The 19,082-nt window shown below is 49.7% G+C and overlaps 2 protein-coding genes across 2 annotated transcripts; both read right to left on the bottom strand.

Moving 5' to 3' along the window:
* Nucleotides 1-1,443: 1,443 nt before the first annotated feature.
* Nucleotides 1,444-12,258, bottom strand: LOC119216913 (protein-glutamine gamma-glutamyltransferase K-like). The gene is made up of 14 exons (XM_037470136.2): nt 12,202-12,258; nt 10,903-11,187; nt 10,628-10,819; nt 7,698-7,949; nt 7,191-7,309; nt 6,998-7,105; nt 6,382-6,559; nt 6,094-6,232; nt 5,800-5,992; nt 3,728-3,881; nt 3,364-3,648; nt 2,923-3,083; nt 2,710-2,846; nt 1,444-2,590 (listed from the first exon to the last, which is right to left on the bottom strand). The coding sequence occupies exons 2-14, from the start codon at nt 11,168-11,170 to the stop codon at nt 2,446-2,448; spliced, it is 2,331 nt and encodes a 776-aa protein (XP_037326033.2). The 5' UTR covers nt 11,171-11,187; nt 12,202-12,258; the 3' UTR covers nt 1,444-2,445.
* A 1,666-nt stretch (nt 12,259-13,924) lies between these two features.
* On the bottom strand, nt 13,925-18,960 carry rabggta (Rab geranylgeranyltransferase subunit alpha). Its single transcript, XM_037470137.2, has 17 exons — nt 18,822-18,960; nt 18,593-18,635; nt 18,375-18,485; nt 18,094-18,218; nt 17,823-18,010; nt 17,474-17,734; nt 17,209-17,292; nt 17,050-17,132; nt 16,869-16,964; nt 16,426-16,531; nt 16,292-16,343; nt 15,885-15,973; nt 15,696-15,784; nt 15,163-15,279; nt 14,976-15,089; nt 14,815-14,902; nt 13,925-14,092 (listed from the first exon to the last, which is right to left on the bottom strand). Exons 2-17 carry the CDS (start codon nt 18,593-18,595, stop codon nt 13,944-13,946), a joined length of 1,755 nt encoding a protein of 584 aa, XP_037326034.2. The 5' UTR covers nt 18,596-18,635; nt 18,822-18,960; the 3' UTR covers nt 13,925-13,943.
* Nucleotides 18,961-19,082: the final 122 nt, after the last annotated feature.

The raw sequence follows: 19,082 nt of genomic DNA, 5'->3' as shown, positions 1-19,082 counted from the left end.
AATAGTGCCACCGTGGGGCCAGTTCTAAAGGAGTTCAAACCAAAAACATCTCTTCAGTATTCTCATCACACCTTCATCCAAAGCTACTCAAGTTTAGAACATATTCTTTACCTGTGATATGGACCTGTCAAAGGAAACATGACTTACTTAATGTGTGCTTACAGAACAATGGAACATGCAGAAACCATCAGTCCATCTATCCCAACAACATTTAAATGGACATATTTGGCATTTTCTGTATTGTGGGTCCAGCTTCGTAAACTCTAAAACACACGAGCGCAGCAACAAGGCCGTTGACGTTGTGTCGCCGTGCAAAGAGGAAGCAGAAATAATTCATTAGAAACTCACAGTGCAACGAAATATGCAAAGGCGTGTGTGCGCTTTGGTGAGGAAGTCAAAGGTAAATAAATGCCTTCGTAAGCTTCAGGTTGTGACTCTTAACACCGGTTTGTGTCTCCTTGTTAGTCAGGAATTGTACGACATGTCACCGTGTGCACCCGCCCGAGGCGTCTGTACCTCGCCTCCTTGGACCCGCAGGCGCTATCAGGTAATCACCAATAGAGGCAAAACAAATGCAATCATCTATGGGCGCCCCCCCTCATCTTAACCACTGCAGGGGTCGGGTGCAGAATACAAATGAGGAGCTTCATGAACACAGCAGGAACTTGTGTGCAGACGCACCTCCGCCATGTGTTTACATTCAAAAAGGTCAAGTGTAAAACACCGTCTTTACCTTTAGAGGCTTCGCACTCAGCAAAGAGACGAAACATGTCGACTCCACAGAGAATGAAGCTCAAAGGGGACGCCATGTGTTCATTTCAGGTTCATACTTGTATTTGGGGTTTCTACTAGAACTTGTTTTCCGGCTCCATCTGTTTCAAAACACCATGTGGCCGAAACGCTTCCTGTCCCTTTAAGAACGCCTCCCAAAAAAGCCAAGTCCGCTCTGATTGGCCGTTCGGGGCCTCGTGGAGCGACAGGAGCCCTGAAGATTCTGGGTATTTTCTGTCCAGTCTGCATGCGACCCGAGCAGGGGGCGCGAACCGAGCAGGGGGCGCGAACCGAGCAGGGGGCGCGAACCGAGCAGGGGGCGCCCCCCTCCCTCCACGAGCCGGCGCTGATTTCCCTGAAGCATCGACGCCTTCGCAGCAGCTTTCCTCGAGGTGCCGCCGACCGGACCCACGAGTCCTGTGACCTTTAATAGCGTCTCCCCGCCGCCTGCGGCCAATCAAGGAGCAGCTGGGTAATTGGTGCCACTTTAACCCAGGTGGGATCAATCTCTCCTCATTAGGAGCCAATTAGCAGTCGAGGTTCCTTTGACATGAATTAAAATGTGATTCTCTCAGGAGGCCCGATCCAAACACGCATATTGTTGATAAACAAGTAAACATTGCGTGGAAGTGGAAACATTACAGCAGTGATTACTCAAGAAGAGTTTAAACAGCAGTAAACAACTTCTTTATTGTCTTATATGAACCATAGAAACATTCATTAAACAATCTTCTGGGTAAACAAACCAACAAATCATCTACCAACATTCTATTCATATTATTCTGATTGTGTTATCGACAGTATTATCACATTTGATTTGTTTAACACTCGTAAATACTGCTGTTCACTTTTCCACATTGTTAACAGTCAGAGATTCATGTTACGGATGTTTGCGGCTTATAATTATTTTTGTTTTAAGATTAGATTTAGATTTCCTTGATGTTTTACGCATCGTCCCTGAGATATCAGCATGTTATCAAAAGAATCATTCATTTATATCATGCTCTTAATACACTTATGATAATGTGTTGTAAATAGAGTGTACAGTCATATTTGCATATTTTGTGTCTCCCTAAAAACACGCAGTGCTTCATGTGTTAAAGCTGCATTTCCTCTCATGTCCACCAGGGGGCGACTACAAGTCTTCGTCTTCTTGTGTCACTCAGCTGCAATAAATCAACATGGTAACGGACAAAATGACGAACTAGATATTAGAGGCCTTTTGTCCACAAACCAAGTCCTCTTTTCATGTACATTCTGAGGGAAAAACACAGTAAAAAGTAAAAAAATGGTAAATTAACTGATTTTCCAAACATCATACATATATTATGATGATTATGTTGATCTTTTGGCAATCTTTAGTTTACACGAGGTCATCCCAGGATGGACGTAGCTGACAGATAAGCATCAGCTCTGTGGGGTTGTTAACTAGCTGTTAACTAGCTGTTAACTAGCTGCTTAATGTCGGACTCCTTTACGATGATTGTGCCTCAGCTTTAAGTCTTTTTGTTTCTGGCAGCTCGCCGTTCACTCTGAACACCGTAACATCTCTTCTGGTGTATCGAGAGTTCGTTCTTCACCGGCGGACACGCGCCGCTTCCCCGCTTGTCACCGGACTCGAGGCGGCATTTGGAGCTATTGGCCCGGCCTCGGTGGCGGCTGAGCGCCTCCGAATCACTTCTTCAGCACCGTGATGTCGGCCACGCCGTGGACCTGCGTCAGCTGCCTGCAGTCCAGCGAGGCCAAGAGCTTCCTGGCGCCGGGCAGGGAGGGGGTGAACTGCTCGGTCAGGGACACGGACGCACGGCTGCCGATGTCTCTGAGGGTCGCACAGGAAATGGCGGTGTGAATGACGGGAGAGAGAGAGAGAGAGAGAGAGAGAGGGAGAGGAGGAAAACTCATGTGTGCACAAGGCGTGTTCTCCCCTCCTCGCCTCACCCGTAGCGGATCTTTCGAGCCGAGAGGAGGCCCAGTCCTTCCAGGTGGAAGGTCACCGCTTTCAGCACTTGTGGCAGCGGGTTGGTGAAGGAAATCTGCACCGCCATCTTTTCTCCCACCACCGCCGCCCCAATGGGCTGAAATAAATCAACACATAGGGTCAGAATCTTTGTCTGGATCGTCCTTTCAGGCGGCGAAGTAGTCGGGGCTCACCTTGATGACGAGGTCGGGGGTGCGGAGGCGGAAACTGAACTGCGTGGCGAGGACCTGCTGCGTTTGTTTGACCCGGCCCGACAGCGTCAGCATCAGGGCGGCCTGGTCCACCAGCTGGTCCCTGTAGAGCTCGTAGTCCAGGCTCCACTCCAGACACCTCTCTGGACCGCAGAGGGACAAAGTGTCCTTACATCGTCCTCTTTGGGCTTTAATACGTTGTGTTGAATAGTTTGATGTCTTCGCTGGGTTTACCACTCATTTTTGTCTTTGAGTCAGTTAGCTTAGCACAAAAACTGCAAATACTTGTAAAAACCAAAAAGGCAACCAATGTGATCGATAACTTTTTAGGCTTTTTGTTTTTCTGTTTTTGAAATATACCGAACCGAAGATACAGAGTGAGGAAAACGCATTGTTCCTCCTTGACCTATAAGCCCCGCCCACCTTCGCTGGGCTGCAGCTCCACGTCCGTCACGTCCTTCCTGACGGTGGCCTTGAGGACGCCGGTGTAGTACATGACGGCCGCCGTGCTGTGCAGGGTCAGCGTGCGCGGCTCGGAGCTGCTGTTTCTCAACGTGACGCTCAGATCCGCGTCCGCGCCCATCCTGGGCCCGTCTCCGTCCATGGTCACCTCCAAGGAGACGTCCCGCGCCAGCGAGGAGGAGAAGGCCTTGGATTTCGAGCCGTAGCTACACGCCGTCTCCACGGCGATGCGCTCCTCCTCCAACCCTGAGCCGACCACAAGTGTCGAGTTATTTCAACGCAAGAACAGACGCCTCGGGCAAAAACCACGTGTCCACTTTGGTACCTTCGGCGTGCTTGTAAAGGTCTGTGATGTCATGGCGCTCATCGCTGCCGACGGCCTTGGTGCTGATGAAGTGGCCCACCAGGTTCTTCTCACTGTAGATCTGACCGAAGGTCCCATCCGCCTTCCTCTGCCAGTAGATCTTATCGCTGTTCACCTGAGAGGAGACAGAGCCGGAGGGAGCGTTAGGAAACAAAGCGCTGAGCGGTGTGATGATCACGCAGCAACCGCACGATGTGTCCACCTGGAACATCCAGAAGGTCCTCCCTTCACCCCGCAGGTTAAAGCGTGTCTGACCGGTGGGTTGATAACTTAAGAAATGACAACAAACATCCTAATCCTTATCCGTAAATGTATTTAAAAAGAAATAAAGGTTGAATATCCTGTAAAGGAATGTGTATGAGTGTATAATCGTTAACCTGTTAACAGTAGACAGGTGTGACCACACAAATGATTCAACCAAAAGTAATCAAGGTCCAAATCAGTATTTGATCGATCTATAGACCTAGATGTGTAAAGATATAGATATAGATGTATATAGATCTACTTTATTTGATGTGATTGTTGCACATTTCTCAGTAAAAAGAAAAATCCTTTCAGATTTTTGATCTCATATTTCAAAGTAAAATAATGAAGGGACAAGTTTGAGGAGAGTTTGACAGCATTTAAATGTTGGACTTTAATTGGACTCCGGATCTTTGTTCTTCATCCACCACCAGAAATAGAAGCACTTTCCAGCAGCGGTTGATCCGACTGAGGATCTGCTTCTCTGCTGACTGACAGTGAGTGAAGGATGACAGCAGTGTGTGAGTGTGTGTGTGTGTGTGTGTGTGTGTGTGTGTGTGTGTGTTGTGATGGTAAAATATGTTATAACAAAGTCTTATGCTAAAAGAGTGATAATTGTCTATATCGAAGTTTAACATATGAAAAGCAGAATGACTCAAAGTTTCCATTTCCAGCCGAGTCTGCTTACCCTGCCGGGGGGTTAACCCCAACCCAATATGTATCAATGTTCATAACCCTGTCCATATGTATCAATGTTCATAACCTAGTCCATATGTATCAATGTTCATAACCTAGTCCATATGTATCAATGTTCATAACCTAGTCCATATGTATCAATGTTCATAACCTAGTCCATATGTATCAATGTTCATAACCCTGTCCATATGTATCAATGTTCATAACCTAGTCCATATGTATCAATGTTCATAACCTAGTCCATATGTATCAATGTTCATAACCTAGTCAATATGTATCAATGTTCATAACCCTGTCCATATGTATCAATGTTCATAACCTAGTCCATATGTATCAATGTTCATAACCTAGTCCATATGTATCAATGTTCATAACCTAGTCCATATGTATCAATGTTCATAACCTAGTCCATATGTATCAATGTTCATAACCTAGTCCATATGTATCAATGTTCATAACCTAGTCCATATGTATCAATGTTCATAACCTAGTCCATATGTATCAATGTTCATAACCTAGTCCATATGTATCAATGTTCATAACCTAGTCAATATGTATCAATGTTCATAACCTAGTCCATATGTATCAATGTTCATAACCTAGTCCATATGTATCAATGTTCATAACCTAGTCCATATGTATCAATGTTCATAACCCTGTCCATATGTATCAATGTTCATAACCCTGTCCATATGTATCAATGTTCATAACCCTGTCCATATGTATCAATGTTCATAACCTAGTCCATATGTATCAATGTTCATAACCTAGTCCATATGTATCAATGTTCATAACCTAGTCCATATGTATCAATGGTTCACAACCTAGTTTCATATCTCACTTGGTTTGACATATGCCACCTCCCATGTGGGTTAGGGTTTATGGTTCAGCTGCGGGCCACCTGCCACTGGGGAGGACCATGTGTGTGTGAAAGCCTTGACTGCTGCTTCATTAGATGAACATAGAAACAAATCATTCTCTTCTCCGAACCAGTTACAAAGAAATATTCCACAATAGTGTGTGTGTTGGTGTGTGTGTGTGTGTTTTGGTGCTCCCACCGACACAAACAAACAAACCGGGTTGTTTTCACGAACCTCAGCGAACACGAAGGGACTGTCGTGTTTGAGGAAGACTTGACCGTTGCGGATGGCGGCGAGAGAGGCGGGGCCGCAGCGGTACGTGCCCTGGCTGGTCTCCTGGGGGGTGGAGTCGACGGCCTGCCAGCCCCCATTCCCCGGGGGCAAGTCAGGACGAGCCATCCAGCAGTCGTTCCACACGTGGAAGTTCCTTTACGGGGGGGGGGGGGGGGGGGAGACCTCGGTGTCAGGCTCAACGAAACCGGAGAACGAGACGCGTCACGGCTGCACGCCAATAATGTCATAACAAACCAGATGGAGTCGTGGTTGAGTTCGTCGATGGGGTCCATGTTCTCGTCCAGGTACACATCTGTCGTCAGGGAGACGTCGGTGTCGTGAGCCGAGCTGAAGTTGGTGACGGTGCGGCTCGGAATTCCCAAGCAGCGCAAGACTGGGGGGCAAGCAGAGGTCAGAGGTCAAACGCCTGCAGTGTGGGAGCACAGCTCACAGGAAGTGGGATACATGACAGACACATTGTATCATGGTCGTTGTGAATAGCGGGTTTTGATTGAATCGCTATGGTTACTGCATTGTGCTGACCCGTGGTGAAGACCCCGCCGAACACCCAGCACTGGCCGAACCGCACGGAGGCGCCGCCGCCCTCGTGGTACTGCTTCAGGATCTCGACGCTCCCGCTCCAGGTGGTCGGACTGGTTCCGCCTGCGTAGTCACCTGACCAATTCCCCACCAGGACTCCACCGTCATCACTGGAGTTGATCTACGTGAACAAAACTATTTCGTTTTTGTATTTCACCAGGTTCACAGATTCAACGCATCATGAGAAACATCCGCTGATGAGGACAGTTGGGTTTGTTTTCCAGGGTTTGGTCCCAGATCAAATTATTGGACAAATGACATTGTTTGTAGGGTTTGGGGGCCGAGGACGTCCCATGTGTGCAAATTTGGGATTTGGGGCTTTACAAAATAAAATGAATTCAATTGTATTGAATTAAAGTGTTGATGTGAAGATGATGGATTACAATTCATCCTAAAGCGGAATAGTTCAACCCCCCCCCCCCCCCCCCACAGTTTTGGCACAGCTAAGATCAATAGGGTTCGTCCTCTGGGACAATGAACGTTTGTACGAAATGTCATGGCTATCCTGCCAAAGGTGTTGATCCACACAGGTGTTTGATTCGGGGTCCTTGAGTCTCACCATGGCCGAGATGACCCGTACCACGTTGATGGGGTCGCTCCACCCGGACGGAGGGGTGGCACTCTTCTCCAGGAGGTAGATGCAGGCCGCCAGGATCCCGCTGTTGAACTGAAACCGCCGATAGAGGAAAGGGGGGGGGGTCAGTATATCTGTTCCGGTTAGTGCACCTGGTGGGCGACGGGGCGCCCCTCACCTGTCCGTAGCACCAAGTCCGCACGCCGATCTGGTTCTGAGTGCCGTAGTAGATCCGCCCGACGTCGTTCAGGACGTATTCCTGCAGCTCTTTTTCAGAGTCCATGAACACCGGGTCGTCTGAGGAGAAGGAACCAGAACATTTGTGCTTCTTAGAAGGCTGTTTGTACTGTTTATCAGATGCTCGAATGTGGGGTTTGAAGTTTGAACTATTCCAATACCTGACCTTTTAGGAATGTCTGTTTTTACAGAAACATCTATTTCCACATGAAGGTTCATGTTCCGTGTGAATTATCTCTATTGAAAATAATAAACAGAACCTGGAAATACATTTATCTGCATTATGTCTGCTCTCCCGGTGAGTGAGATCAGGTGTACAAGGTCTCACGTCACTGTCAGGCTACCATTGTTAGCTTAGCTTAGCATAATGAAAGCACCTACAAAGCTGTCTTATCTGGTGTTTTTTTATTTTGACCAATCCCTGAATGCCTCTTTTCTCTTGGTTTACCTTCGCACCAGGGGTTGAACAACAGGAAGATGTCGCTGGCCGAGTCGTGTCGGGAGACGGCCGTGACGCTGCCGCTGTTGGTTTCCACCGCGAGGCGATAGCGGCCGATGGCGGCCGTGGGCGACGAGTTCACCGACAGCATTATCTTTTTGTCGACCTGCTTCACCACGGCGGCCTCCCAGCGGTCGTCAGCCAACTCCTCCACCAGTGGGATGATCACATGGGTTCCCTTCGCCACGGTGGGCAGCTTCCCTGAGGAGGCGAGAGAGGAGGGAAGATAACACCTGGAAACGATCCTTCACACCCTCAAAGTTCATCGGTTGCATCGCTGGTGCCTCCATCCTCAGCCGCGCCTGCATTCCTATTTCATGGGGTATGTTTGGAATAATTATAACAAACAAGTGGAAATGAATCCAAAATGTGGTGTCCTGACATGCCCCGCAGGCGGAGGACGTCAGCACAGAGATTCATCTCAGTGACTTTCTCACAAAAACAATCTGTCAGCAGTTGGCTGCTCTGAGTGTGACGTGAAGCCACATTTCTGCTGCTTCTCTGTTTTTCTTCTTTACAACACAAGCTGAAGACGCTATAACGTTAAACAGCGTTATGATGTTTTCTTCTACGAAAGTCTGAATGAGACGACTACACGTCCTCAGTGGGAGTCCTCCCGTAGTCATGTGACCATGGTGGAGTCCCGTTACGATCTTTTCCTCCTGATGGTTGTATTCACGCAGAAAAAATCATAAAAGCGGCGCTCGATTTTTATTTTCTGCTGAACATGCGAGCATTTCTTTCTGCAAGCATCAATTCAAGCATTCAAGAAGGCTAACTTTTCCAAAATGACATCATCTCTGCTTTATTACAGGTAATGCGCCTCCATCCACAGAGGCCCACCGGGTGCAAACAGGGCCCCCGGCAGCGTTGCCATGGCGATCAGCTGAGGACCCCGGCTTCATTGAATTGGTGGCAGAAGCGAGTCAAAGTCTGTTGGGCTGCTGCAGACATAAAGCCTGGTTACCCAAAGGAGGGCCAGAGTGTGACGGCGCGTTCACGCTCCCCAGGGGACGAACCCCCGGGACGGATGTTGAGCGATTTAAAGCTCAACCTCGGCATGTTTGACGGACAGATGTGACAGCGTCATCGACCTGTCCATCAGATATGAATAAATAATGAACACGGCTGTGACCGCCCCGGGCCATGGAGTAGTTAGGCCCATAACATGCCCCCCCCCAACACATGGTGATCTAAGAGGCCACCCCCCTGCTCCCAGGAGGGAACTCTTCAGCAGCAGCTTCACATCTCAAAGTCACAACATGGTGGAGGACCGTCGTCACGGAGCCTCTGAACCTTCTCCGCAGGCTTCTTTAAAAACGTTGAAAATCGTTACACAGGAAATTACTTTTCTTTGATACTGAAAAAAAATCATTTTGTGACTGATGGGAAGATTTTGAACAGAATGAAAAAGTGGTTTAAAGACGTCCTCCACGCTGGTCAGGCTGCTTTTTATCCACAAATCAGTGATGCAACGGACAGAAATCCACTAACTAAATGTCATGTGATCTACCGTGTTGTGTCACTCTAAACCTGTTCATGTGTTCACAATCTTTCATAAGTTAACCCCCCCCCCCCCCCCCTCGTTGGCAGACTGGATCTTCAGATGGAGCGGGACCGAGGACCCGGCATCCCTCCCTAGAACATAGCAACCAGAACTGTTACCATAGCAATAGCAACCACAAATCTCTCCCCCTCCCCCTCTTCTTCTATCTGTAAATATATGCATCAGAGTCTGGTAGAGACACACACACACACACACACACACGTCCACACACACACACGCACACATACACACACACACACACACGTCCACACACACACACACACACACACGCACACGTACACACACACACACACACACACACGTACACACACACACGTACACACACACACACACACACACGCACACACACACACAAACACACACGTACACAAACACACACACACACACACATACATACACACACACACAAGTACACACACACGTACACACACACACACGCACACACACACACACGTCCACACACACACACACACACACACACACACGTCCACACACACACACACACACACGTCCACACACACACACACAGGCACACACACACACACACACGCACACACACTGGGTCAAGCTCGATGTCCTCCAACCGGTTTCAAACTCGTCGTCTCAGAGGCCATGTTTTCATTTTTCATTTCATTTCATTTTCGTCTCGTTGTCTGATTTTATATTGACGTGTAATAAAGTCATTAGGTTCTCTACACCTCCTCCTCTACACCTCCTCCTCTACACCTCCTTCTCTACACCTCCTCCTCTACACCTCCTCCTCTACACCTCCTTCTCTACAGCTCCTCCTCTATAGCTCCTTCTCTACAGCTCCTCCTCTACAGCTCCTCCTCTACACCTCCTCCTCTACAGCTCCTCCTCTACAGCTCCTCCTCTACACCTCCTCCTCTACAGCTCCTCCTCTACACCTCCTCCTCTACAGCTCCTCCTCTATAGCTCCTTCTCTACAGCTCCTCCTCTACACCTCCTCCTCTACAGCTCCTCCTCTACACCTCCTCCTCTACAGCTCCTCCTCTATAGCTCCTTCTCTACAGCTCCTCCTCTACACCTCCTCCTCTACAGCTCCTCCTCTACAGCTCCTCCTCTACACCTCCTCCTCTACAGCTCCTCCTCTACAGCTCCTCCTCTACACCTCCTTCTCTACACCTCCTTCTCTACACCTCCTTCTCTACAGCTCCTCCTCTACACCTCCTTCTCTACAGCTCCTCCTCTACACCTCCTCCTCTACAGCTCCTCCTCTACAGCTGCTGGACATTTGATGGAGGCCCAGACGTTTCATCTCCCTCCGTTGTGTAGAACCAGGAGCACCGACCTGTCTTCAGCTCCAGGTGGAGTTTGTCGGCGTCCTGGCGGAAGGGTCGTGACAGCGTGACCCACATCAGGAACGTCTGCCCCCTGCGGACGATGAGGTCGTCACTTCGGTACCGGTCGGTGTGGTGCTCCCTGCGGTTCTCCCCCGACTGGCTCGCCATCAGGTCCACGGATTTCACCGTCAGCAGGACCTCTGCAGGGAAACCAAGAGAACGCACCAGCGTGAGAGCCGCTGCGTGCTTCACGCGCTCGGCGCCCTCGAAGGCGGCGTCCTACCGTGGAGCTCGCTGCCGGCCGTCCCCGGCTTCTCGCCGTCCGGCCCTTCGATCTCGCCCGGCTTGACCAGAATGTCGGTGATGTCATCGTGGCTGGGCCTCGGGCAGCAGCAGGGGCAGACCCGGCGCAGCCAACGGCCGCACGCGCTCCCCTGCTCGCCGTGCTCCTCCTGCGCCTCCTCCTTGGCCTTCTCAGAGTCCTCCGTGCGCTCGGGGACGTGTGGAAACCGCCCCACGTCCAGTAGAACCGGCTCGAGAGGAACCCTCATGATGTGCAGAGATTCTCCTGGAGGACAACATTGTTCTCAAGCTCCTCAAAAGGTCGGATTCAAACTGCCACAGCGAGCTGAGCTCAATCAAGGAGACCATTTTCATTCATGTGACACAACATCGATCTCAGCTGTCAAGAAATGCTACGAACTCCCTGGAAACGCAATGGAGACCCACTGGAGACCCACTGGAGACCCACTGGAGACCCGCTGCAGACCCCTCTCCCATGTGCACTTTAACTTCATGGCAACGGTGACTCTGTGTGTGTTGATCCGGTGAAGCAACACCAGGGCGGACAATGACTCCACATTCATCAGTGTGAGGCAATGAATCACAGGCATCGCCTCAGGCAGCGGAGGAATGTTCGTCATGTTTTCAGGCCGAGGCCCAGAACAGAAACTAAATGAAATAAATGCACAACAACCAGAAGAACTGCCTTCCTGGCGGTGAAGGTATTCGCTGATAAAGAAGCTTTAAACACACTGAGATGTCTCCACCAACGCAGGAAAACCAGGAGGTGAAGCCGGAGCCGAACACGCTTTGGCCGCACATGTCTTTACACGCCAGGGTTGTCCCACGTGTGTGCTACGGATTACACCAACTCTCAGGTGGACTACTCACCTGAGAGTTGGTCCTACAGAAGCCCTCTCTTGATTGTTTGATTGGCGAAACGCAGGAGGAAAACACAGGAGAAATAGAGGGGGAAACAGGAGGGAACCGAGGGGAACGATCCCAGCTTTCAGTCACACAAACGCTGACTTCTCATCTGCTCCTGAGCCGATAATGTAAATGTCTCGTCTCCTTCTGACTGGTTTGAAGGTTGCTCGGAGTCGGGGAGACAAGGGGAATGTTTCGGGGGGGAGAGGGGTGCATTAAATGTGTCACAGAGTGAATCCATTCAGGGAGCAGAACAGCCTCGTTAATCATTCGCCAAACAGAACTTTCTTGCATTTTGCTAAATCCTGACACCACGACAGAAGTTCAACGAGTCCCTAACGGACAGATGTGTAAACAGCTGGATCAGACTCACGCGGTGGCGCCGACGGAAGACGTCTCCTGAGGATCTGCGTGTTGCTGCGTCTCTTCACTTCAGACCATTAAATACTTGTGAGGTGAGACACGCCCCCCCCCCCCCCTCACAGAGCACTAGGTGCACTCAAGAGGTTAAAGAAGGTGACTCTCAGGATGTGAGACTTCATGAGTAGATCATTAAAGGCTTTACTTTATTTAACTGTGTAACTTTGAATACATTTCTAGTACAAACATATGAATTAATAATATTAAATAAAGCCGGGTTTCATAGAGTTGACATTTGAGTCTGTGAATGAGAGCAAACCTCCAGAGACCTGAAGGAGACTCATTGAAGGGGAAGTTTAGTCACATGACCGACCTGATGAAGACATGACATGCGAAGAGTAGACATCAACATGAAACTTCACCACTTCATCATTAAGAGGAGCATTTATTGAGTTATTACATTCATTTGTTTGATTCTTGTTCACAAACATAGTGAACTAACACCTAAATGTGTATTTGTGTGTTTTGGCCTGAAAGGGAAGCTCATGCTCGTTCAGTGTTATTATAAAGCAGTTAAAGTAATGGTTCGAGTCCCATTCACTCGTTCATTAAACGGCAGGTTTGACGTCACAGAGGAGACGCAGGTGCAGCTGAATGGAATGCAGCCATTGATGAGATCTTGTGGGCGGAGCCGCTCCCTCGCTCCGCTTTGCTGAAACGGGAAAATAACCGGTCGGGTTGCCCCCCCCACCCCACACCCCCCCCACACACACATGTTGCATCAGTGTGAAGAATTCGCAACACTTACAGAACATGACGCAAACATCGAAAACAAAGGCAGGAGCGGCCGATCCGACTGGAGGCGTCTTGGTCCGTGAAGCATGAACCCAGGTGCACGGTGCCCAGAGGATGAACCCACGTGCACGGTGCCCAGAGGATGAACCCAGGTGCACGGTGCCCAGAGGATGAACCCACGTGCACGGTGCCCAGAGGATAAACCCAGGTGCACGGTGCCCAGAGGATGAACCCACGTGCACGGTGCCCAGAGGATGAACCCACGTTCACGGTGCCCAGAGGATGAACCCAGGTGCACGGTGCCCAGAGGATGAACCCAGGTGCACGGTGCCCAGAGGATGAACCCACGTGCACGGTGCCCAGAGGATGAACCCAGGTGCACGGTGCCCAGAGGATGAACCCACGTGCACGGTGCCCAGAGGATGAACCCAGGTGCACGGTGCCCAGAGGATGAACCCACGTGCACGGTGCCCAGAGGATGAACCCAGGTGCACGGTGCCCAGAGGATGAACCCACGTGCACGGTGCCCAGAGGATGAACCCAGGTGCACGGTGCCCAGAGGATGAACCCACGTGCACGGTGCCCAGAGGATGAACCCACGTGCACGGTGCCCAGAGGATAAACCCAGGTGCACGGTGCCCAGAGGATAAACCCAGTCCTCCTGCAGCACCGCTGGATGGACACATGTGGTTTTAGTGGGTTTTTCCTCCACCTCTTTGGTTCATTATAAAGTTTAGAAGTCTTTATGCCTGAGAATGAATAAATGAATGAGCTCATCTGCAGGTGGAGACACGAGGCTTCAGTGACACAATGTGTGCGCTTTTATTACTGGATCGTGACTTACTGTCCAACAGTAGAGTGTCAAATATTAAAGACTTTACACAACATTTCAAATAAAAAACATGTGAACCAGCTAGAAGGAAACTTCTCCACAGCCCCCCCCCCCCCCCCCCCCCCCATTCAGAGCAGGAGGTCGACCAGCGAGGGCAGCAGCTCCGCCAACGCCGCCTCCACCCCCTCCAGCGCGCTGACGGGGTTGCCACGGAGATCGAGGCGCCTCAGCTGGGGGCAGGAGGCCAGCGGGCGCAGGGCGGCCAGCGAGGAGATTTCTGGGCGGTTCTGGGTCAAAGGGCGAAGCGTTTAGACAGGAAACCAGAGGACGTGCCTGCTGGACCTGCTGGAACATCAGCCCGTCATTGGGTGACTTTGGTGAATAAGAACTATTTAAAAGACAAAGTAACCAGAGGCTGGTGTTCGTTGGGTTGAATCCTGTCTTTTATCAAAAGGAGTCTGGTGTTAAAAAGAAGAACGAAAACAGCTTCACTGAACTGATAAAGATAAAATACGTCCTCAGCAGAACTTTGAACTGGTTCTGGTTCCATAAGCCTTGAGAAGAACTTATTCCAACCCACATTAAACATCACTACGTCCCTTTAAAGACATTTATTTGATTATTTGATTTGCATAACTATAACACCATTAAACTGACTGTACAATTCAATATTGAACATAAATGCAGGAAGTTTGTGTTAAAGTAATTTTTTACTTTTGATTGTTAATATTTGCATAAGAGAGGGATCAGTTTGGTAAACCTATGCTTTTTACAGTGGGACATTCTTTATGGGGTCATCTCCGTGGTGCCTAATGATAATAATGGAATAATCCAACATAACGATCTTATTTTACGTGTATTTAGTCCTCAGGTTTGAGTAAATCCTTCTTCTCCACTTTGCCTAATTGTTATTTAAATGACTCTCATTCATTTAATCACTAGTTTCTACGCTGTATTGTGTGTAATTAATAATTAGCTCAAATCCGGATTGAAGGATACTGTTATTCTTCAAGAGGACTTCCTCCAGTCTGGGAAGGTGAAAGACGCCTTCCAGATCTTCTATCAAGTTGTTCTCAGCCTCCAGGACCTGCCAGCGGAGAAAAAAGCCTTTAGTCAAAGGATCGGAGGCCAGTGGGGAGGAGAAGAGAAGATGTTTCCACCTCCAGGCACTGCAGCATGGAGAACTGGGGGGGCAGTCGCTGCAGCTGATTGGACGACAGGTTCATGTGGGTGACCAGTAACAGCTGGTCCAGGTGGCATAACGTGGTGAGCTTCTAGTAGGGGAGAAGGACTCGTTACATGGGAACAATAAGCAGGTCGGAGCCAGTGGTGTCATGGTGAACTCGCCTTGTCAGAGATGCTGAAGACGCGCACTTCAGCGTACTCCATCTTCAGGACCGTGTTCTCCATCATGAACTTGCTGCACAGGTCGCTGTAGTACGCAGAGCGCATGAGGTCCACTTCCTGAGGGGAGACGCTGACGTCATTACCTGCCCCCTGCAGGAGGTGACCTCCTAACCTCCTTTCCTAACCACTTCTCTGAGACCTCTGTGGGGAGCGTCACAGGGTTAAGGAAAGGTGTGAAGGAGGGTTTGTGAGGAGTTACGGCGACGCTGTGATGTCATTGACACAAAGAACTTATTAACCAGTAAAAATGTAAGAAGAAACATTAAAGAGAGCCGAGCGATCCACACGGTGAACACAAACTGCTCCACTTCTTCTCTCTTCAAACCATCGCTGCTCACTGATAGAAGGTCCAGTGCTCCCCATGCTAAAGGAGCTAATAAAGGAAGCTTTGGAGCGCCTTAGCATTTAGAGGCTGCACCCTGAAGGACACTTCGATGCTTCCTAACTAAAAAGGACAGCAGGACATCACTCACTGTCAGAGTCTGGAAGTGAGCCAGCGTCTCCTTCTCGTATCCCAGAGGGTCCAGCGCCCTCATGAGGAGGATGATGGTCAGCAGGCACCCTGCCGATGGAGAGCCATGTTATATTTATATAGAAGTTATTGAGATGTCGTACGTAGGAGCTAGGAGCTAGGAGGCTAGGAGGCCTTTGAGGACACTCACACTTGTTGAGAGGCTCCAGCTCCTGCAGCTGTTTGCAGGACTGCAGCTCGGACTGTAAGACCGAGGTCTTCTCCACCGACAGCTCGCTCCTACGCACCCAGGAATAAATACCCACAATGCATCACTAGCACCGGCAGCTAGTCCATTACAGTAGAAGTAAAACAAAAGATACACATAACAAATAATGTATCACAGATTAAGAGTACAGAAGTAAGCGTTAGTTAATAACACGCTTTAACGTGCCAGCACTGATATGTTACATGTATGTTCACATGTATTTATATACTGACACGCTTCCTTTCTGTTGTGTATTGTGATTTCCTTTCACATACCTTCTTAGATTGAATACATTTAATACTCATGATGTATATTTACTCAGAAGCCTTAAAGTAAAGCATAAAAAGTACCTGAAAAGTTCCTGATCGGTGGCAGAGTCCCGACACCAGCTCTCAGTCCGACCTGCAGAGGTGAAAAGGTCAAAGTTCAGAGCGCGTCGAGCAAATGAGAGCGGGCATAAATAAAGATGGCCGCCGCACATCACCTGTGTGCAGGGCGCAGTCCCTGTGGGCGTGTCTCTCCATCCAGTGAACCGTCAGGTTGTGTTCGTTGGTGACATCACTAATGGTCCCAGGAGGAAGGTCACAGACCTGAGGTCAAGGTCGTCAAGGTCCAAAGGCCACACATATGTTTGATCATCATCACATGGGGGAAACAAAGAGCCACGATTCTAAATGAACTCATCGCTGCCCTCGGTCGCCATGACAACGGATCCTCTCAGCCTCGACTGAATCATTTATTTTATTATCGCCGTTGTTTAATGATGGAGGGGGGGGCCAGGGGGTGGGAGGGGGGGCATACGTTCTCTACTCCAAACCCGACGACACACAAAAGCTTTTAAAAAGAAAAATGAAAGCAGCGAGAGCAGGATGTCAAACGATAATAATAATAATGATGATAATAAGGTATGGTGATGGGGGAGGATACCCACACCGGGCTGTGCTTGAAGCGCGGGTGGACGCTCCTCCACTGAACCCTCTGAGGCTGACCGTCCAGAAACAGCATCAAACCGCCAGGCTGCGCCTTGGTGGAAGGAACCAAGTGGTTAAACACAGCCGACAGGCAGCGTTACTTCTTTTAAAAGCCCAGAAGAAGAGAAGCGGCTCACGTTGACGGGCCTGGAGAAGGCCACGGTCACGGTCTCCTGCTCCCGGCTCACCAGCACACAGCTGATCGTCTCCTCGCGTTCCGCTGGGACAGAAAGACAGCCATCAGACAAGAGTAAACAACAACAACAACAACCAGACAGGTGGACAGGCGGACTCACCTCTGCCCAGCAGCCAGCGGTAGTAGAACCAGGCGCTCTGGTCGTTCGGGTCGGTGAAGAAAGCGTTCTGCACGAGCTCATATTCTGAAAACAAAATGATTGTGAGTGTAAGGCCCAGCACGTTGCTATGAATTCTGGGTAAACCCCTTGATGTCGTGTCTGCAGAGATGCATGTGAACGGTTGTTCACCGTAGAAACACAATCAGACCACGTGGCCTCGTCACAGCGTCACACTGCCCCCTGCTGCCGGACTGCTGCAGCTCACCTTTCAGGAGCTGATCCTCGCAGACGCGATGGGAGTGGTTCTGCGGGGAAGCCGGCGGTGGGGTGTGGGGGGGCGGTCGGCGCGGCGACGGGAGGGGCTCGGGGGACTCCGGGTGGAGCAGCGGCAGCAGCGTGCTGCGGTAGTGCCAGCTGGAGTAGTTGGAGAAGTTGGAGCCGATGAGGCGATCGGTGAACTCCAGCTCTCGATCCACCGGCACGCCGGACTTCTTCACCACCATCCGGCGGTAATCCCAGCAGTGGACTGGAGGGGGGGGGGGGTACCAATATCTGGTTTCTTTTTACTACGTCTTGTATCTTTTCTCATCTCATCTCTCTGCTGCGTTACTCACAGTTGCGGTCGTCCAGGCTCAGGCAGCGATCGCACAGGCCCAGCTCTCTGGCCCAGTCGGGTCGAGGCAGGCGGGTGGAGACCCAGCCCCGGTGGTGCCAGCTGCCGTAGGACTTGGGATTCACTTTGAGACAAGACTCCAGGAAGTACAGCTCGGCCTCGTAGATCTTCTGCACCTCGTCCTCGTCCCTGGAAACGGAGAGGAGAAGCTCACTCTCCTGTCCTGTCCCTGAGGACTCACAGGTGGAGAGACACAAAGGTGGTGTTCTCACTTAACAGTCTCCAGGTGCATCAGGATCTCTCGTCTGTAGTTCCACAGGGTTCCAAAGTCAGGGTTGGATGACAGGAGCTGCTGGGTGATCTGGAGAGCCGCCTCGTCAAAGACGCCCGCTTTCCTCTGGCCCACCGGATAGAGGAAGACAAGTGGACGGAAAGACAGGCAGACAAATGCAGGGAAAGCTGATGTGAGACATGAGCACAAGAACAAACCTGAAATGCTAATATGGCACCACTTAGTCAGAGAAATGGCTGTGAGGCAGAAGTGTGGAGAAACCTTTGAGAAACAGGCATCTCGTGCAGCCACGTAAATCTTCAGCTTCTTCTCCCTCTCCTTTCTCTTCTCCTCCTCCTGCTGGGCTGTAGACTTCACCTTCACTCGGCCGTGCTGTCGAAGAACACAAAGTAATGATAATCACTCATGTGTAATAATAACACCATGCAATGAATGTGTATCATCATGCCATTTATTTGTGCATTTATTGATAATCTCACCATTCTTTCAGTTTGTGCAGGAAACTTCACCCTCAAACAGTTTCTGTTTAAGAACCAAAAACAGGCGTTATGTTAAGGTCTTTAAAAATGACAGTCAGACCTGTGTCTGCAGCTAGCATGCTAATTAGCCCCACCCGTAAACAACACAACAACCGTCATTCCATTCAACACGTCATGGAATTATAGACGCGCAGTGAACGCGACTCAGTTCAAATCACAAAACACGCACCTGTTGGGTTTTAATCGGCTTCTTGTCTGTTTTTCACGGTGTAGTTTGATTCGTCTTGTCACTATCGGGGTCTCTAACAACTACAATTCCTCACTTCCGGCTCATGAAATCTACGTCACGCAGAGCGTCTGTCGCGGAGGCGATTCGTCGCCATCTAGTGGACAGAAAGGCGAAATGCTGTAAAACACATCCGTTTGTATGTTTGTTACTTTTCAGATTTATGATACAAAATATAAATCAACCAATAATTGATGGTTATTC

The sequence above is a fragment of the Pungitius pungitius genome, chromosome 7, assembly GCF_949316345.1.
Source record: "Pungitius pungitius chromosome 7, fPunPun2.1, whole genome shotgun sequence".
NCBI classification, from domain to species: domain Eukaryota; kingdom Metazoa; phylum Chordata; class Actinopteri; order Perciformes; family Gasterosteidae; genus Pungitius; species Pungitius pungitius.
The sequence above is the reverse complement of the archived record's forward strand: the minus strand, read 5'-3'. Positions and strand labels throughout refer to the sequence as shown.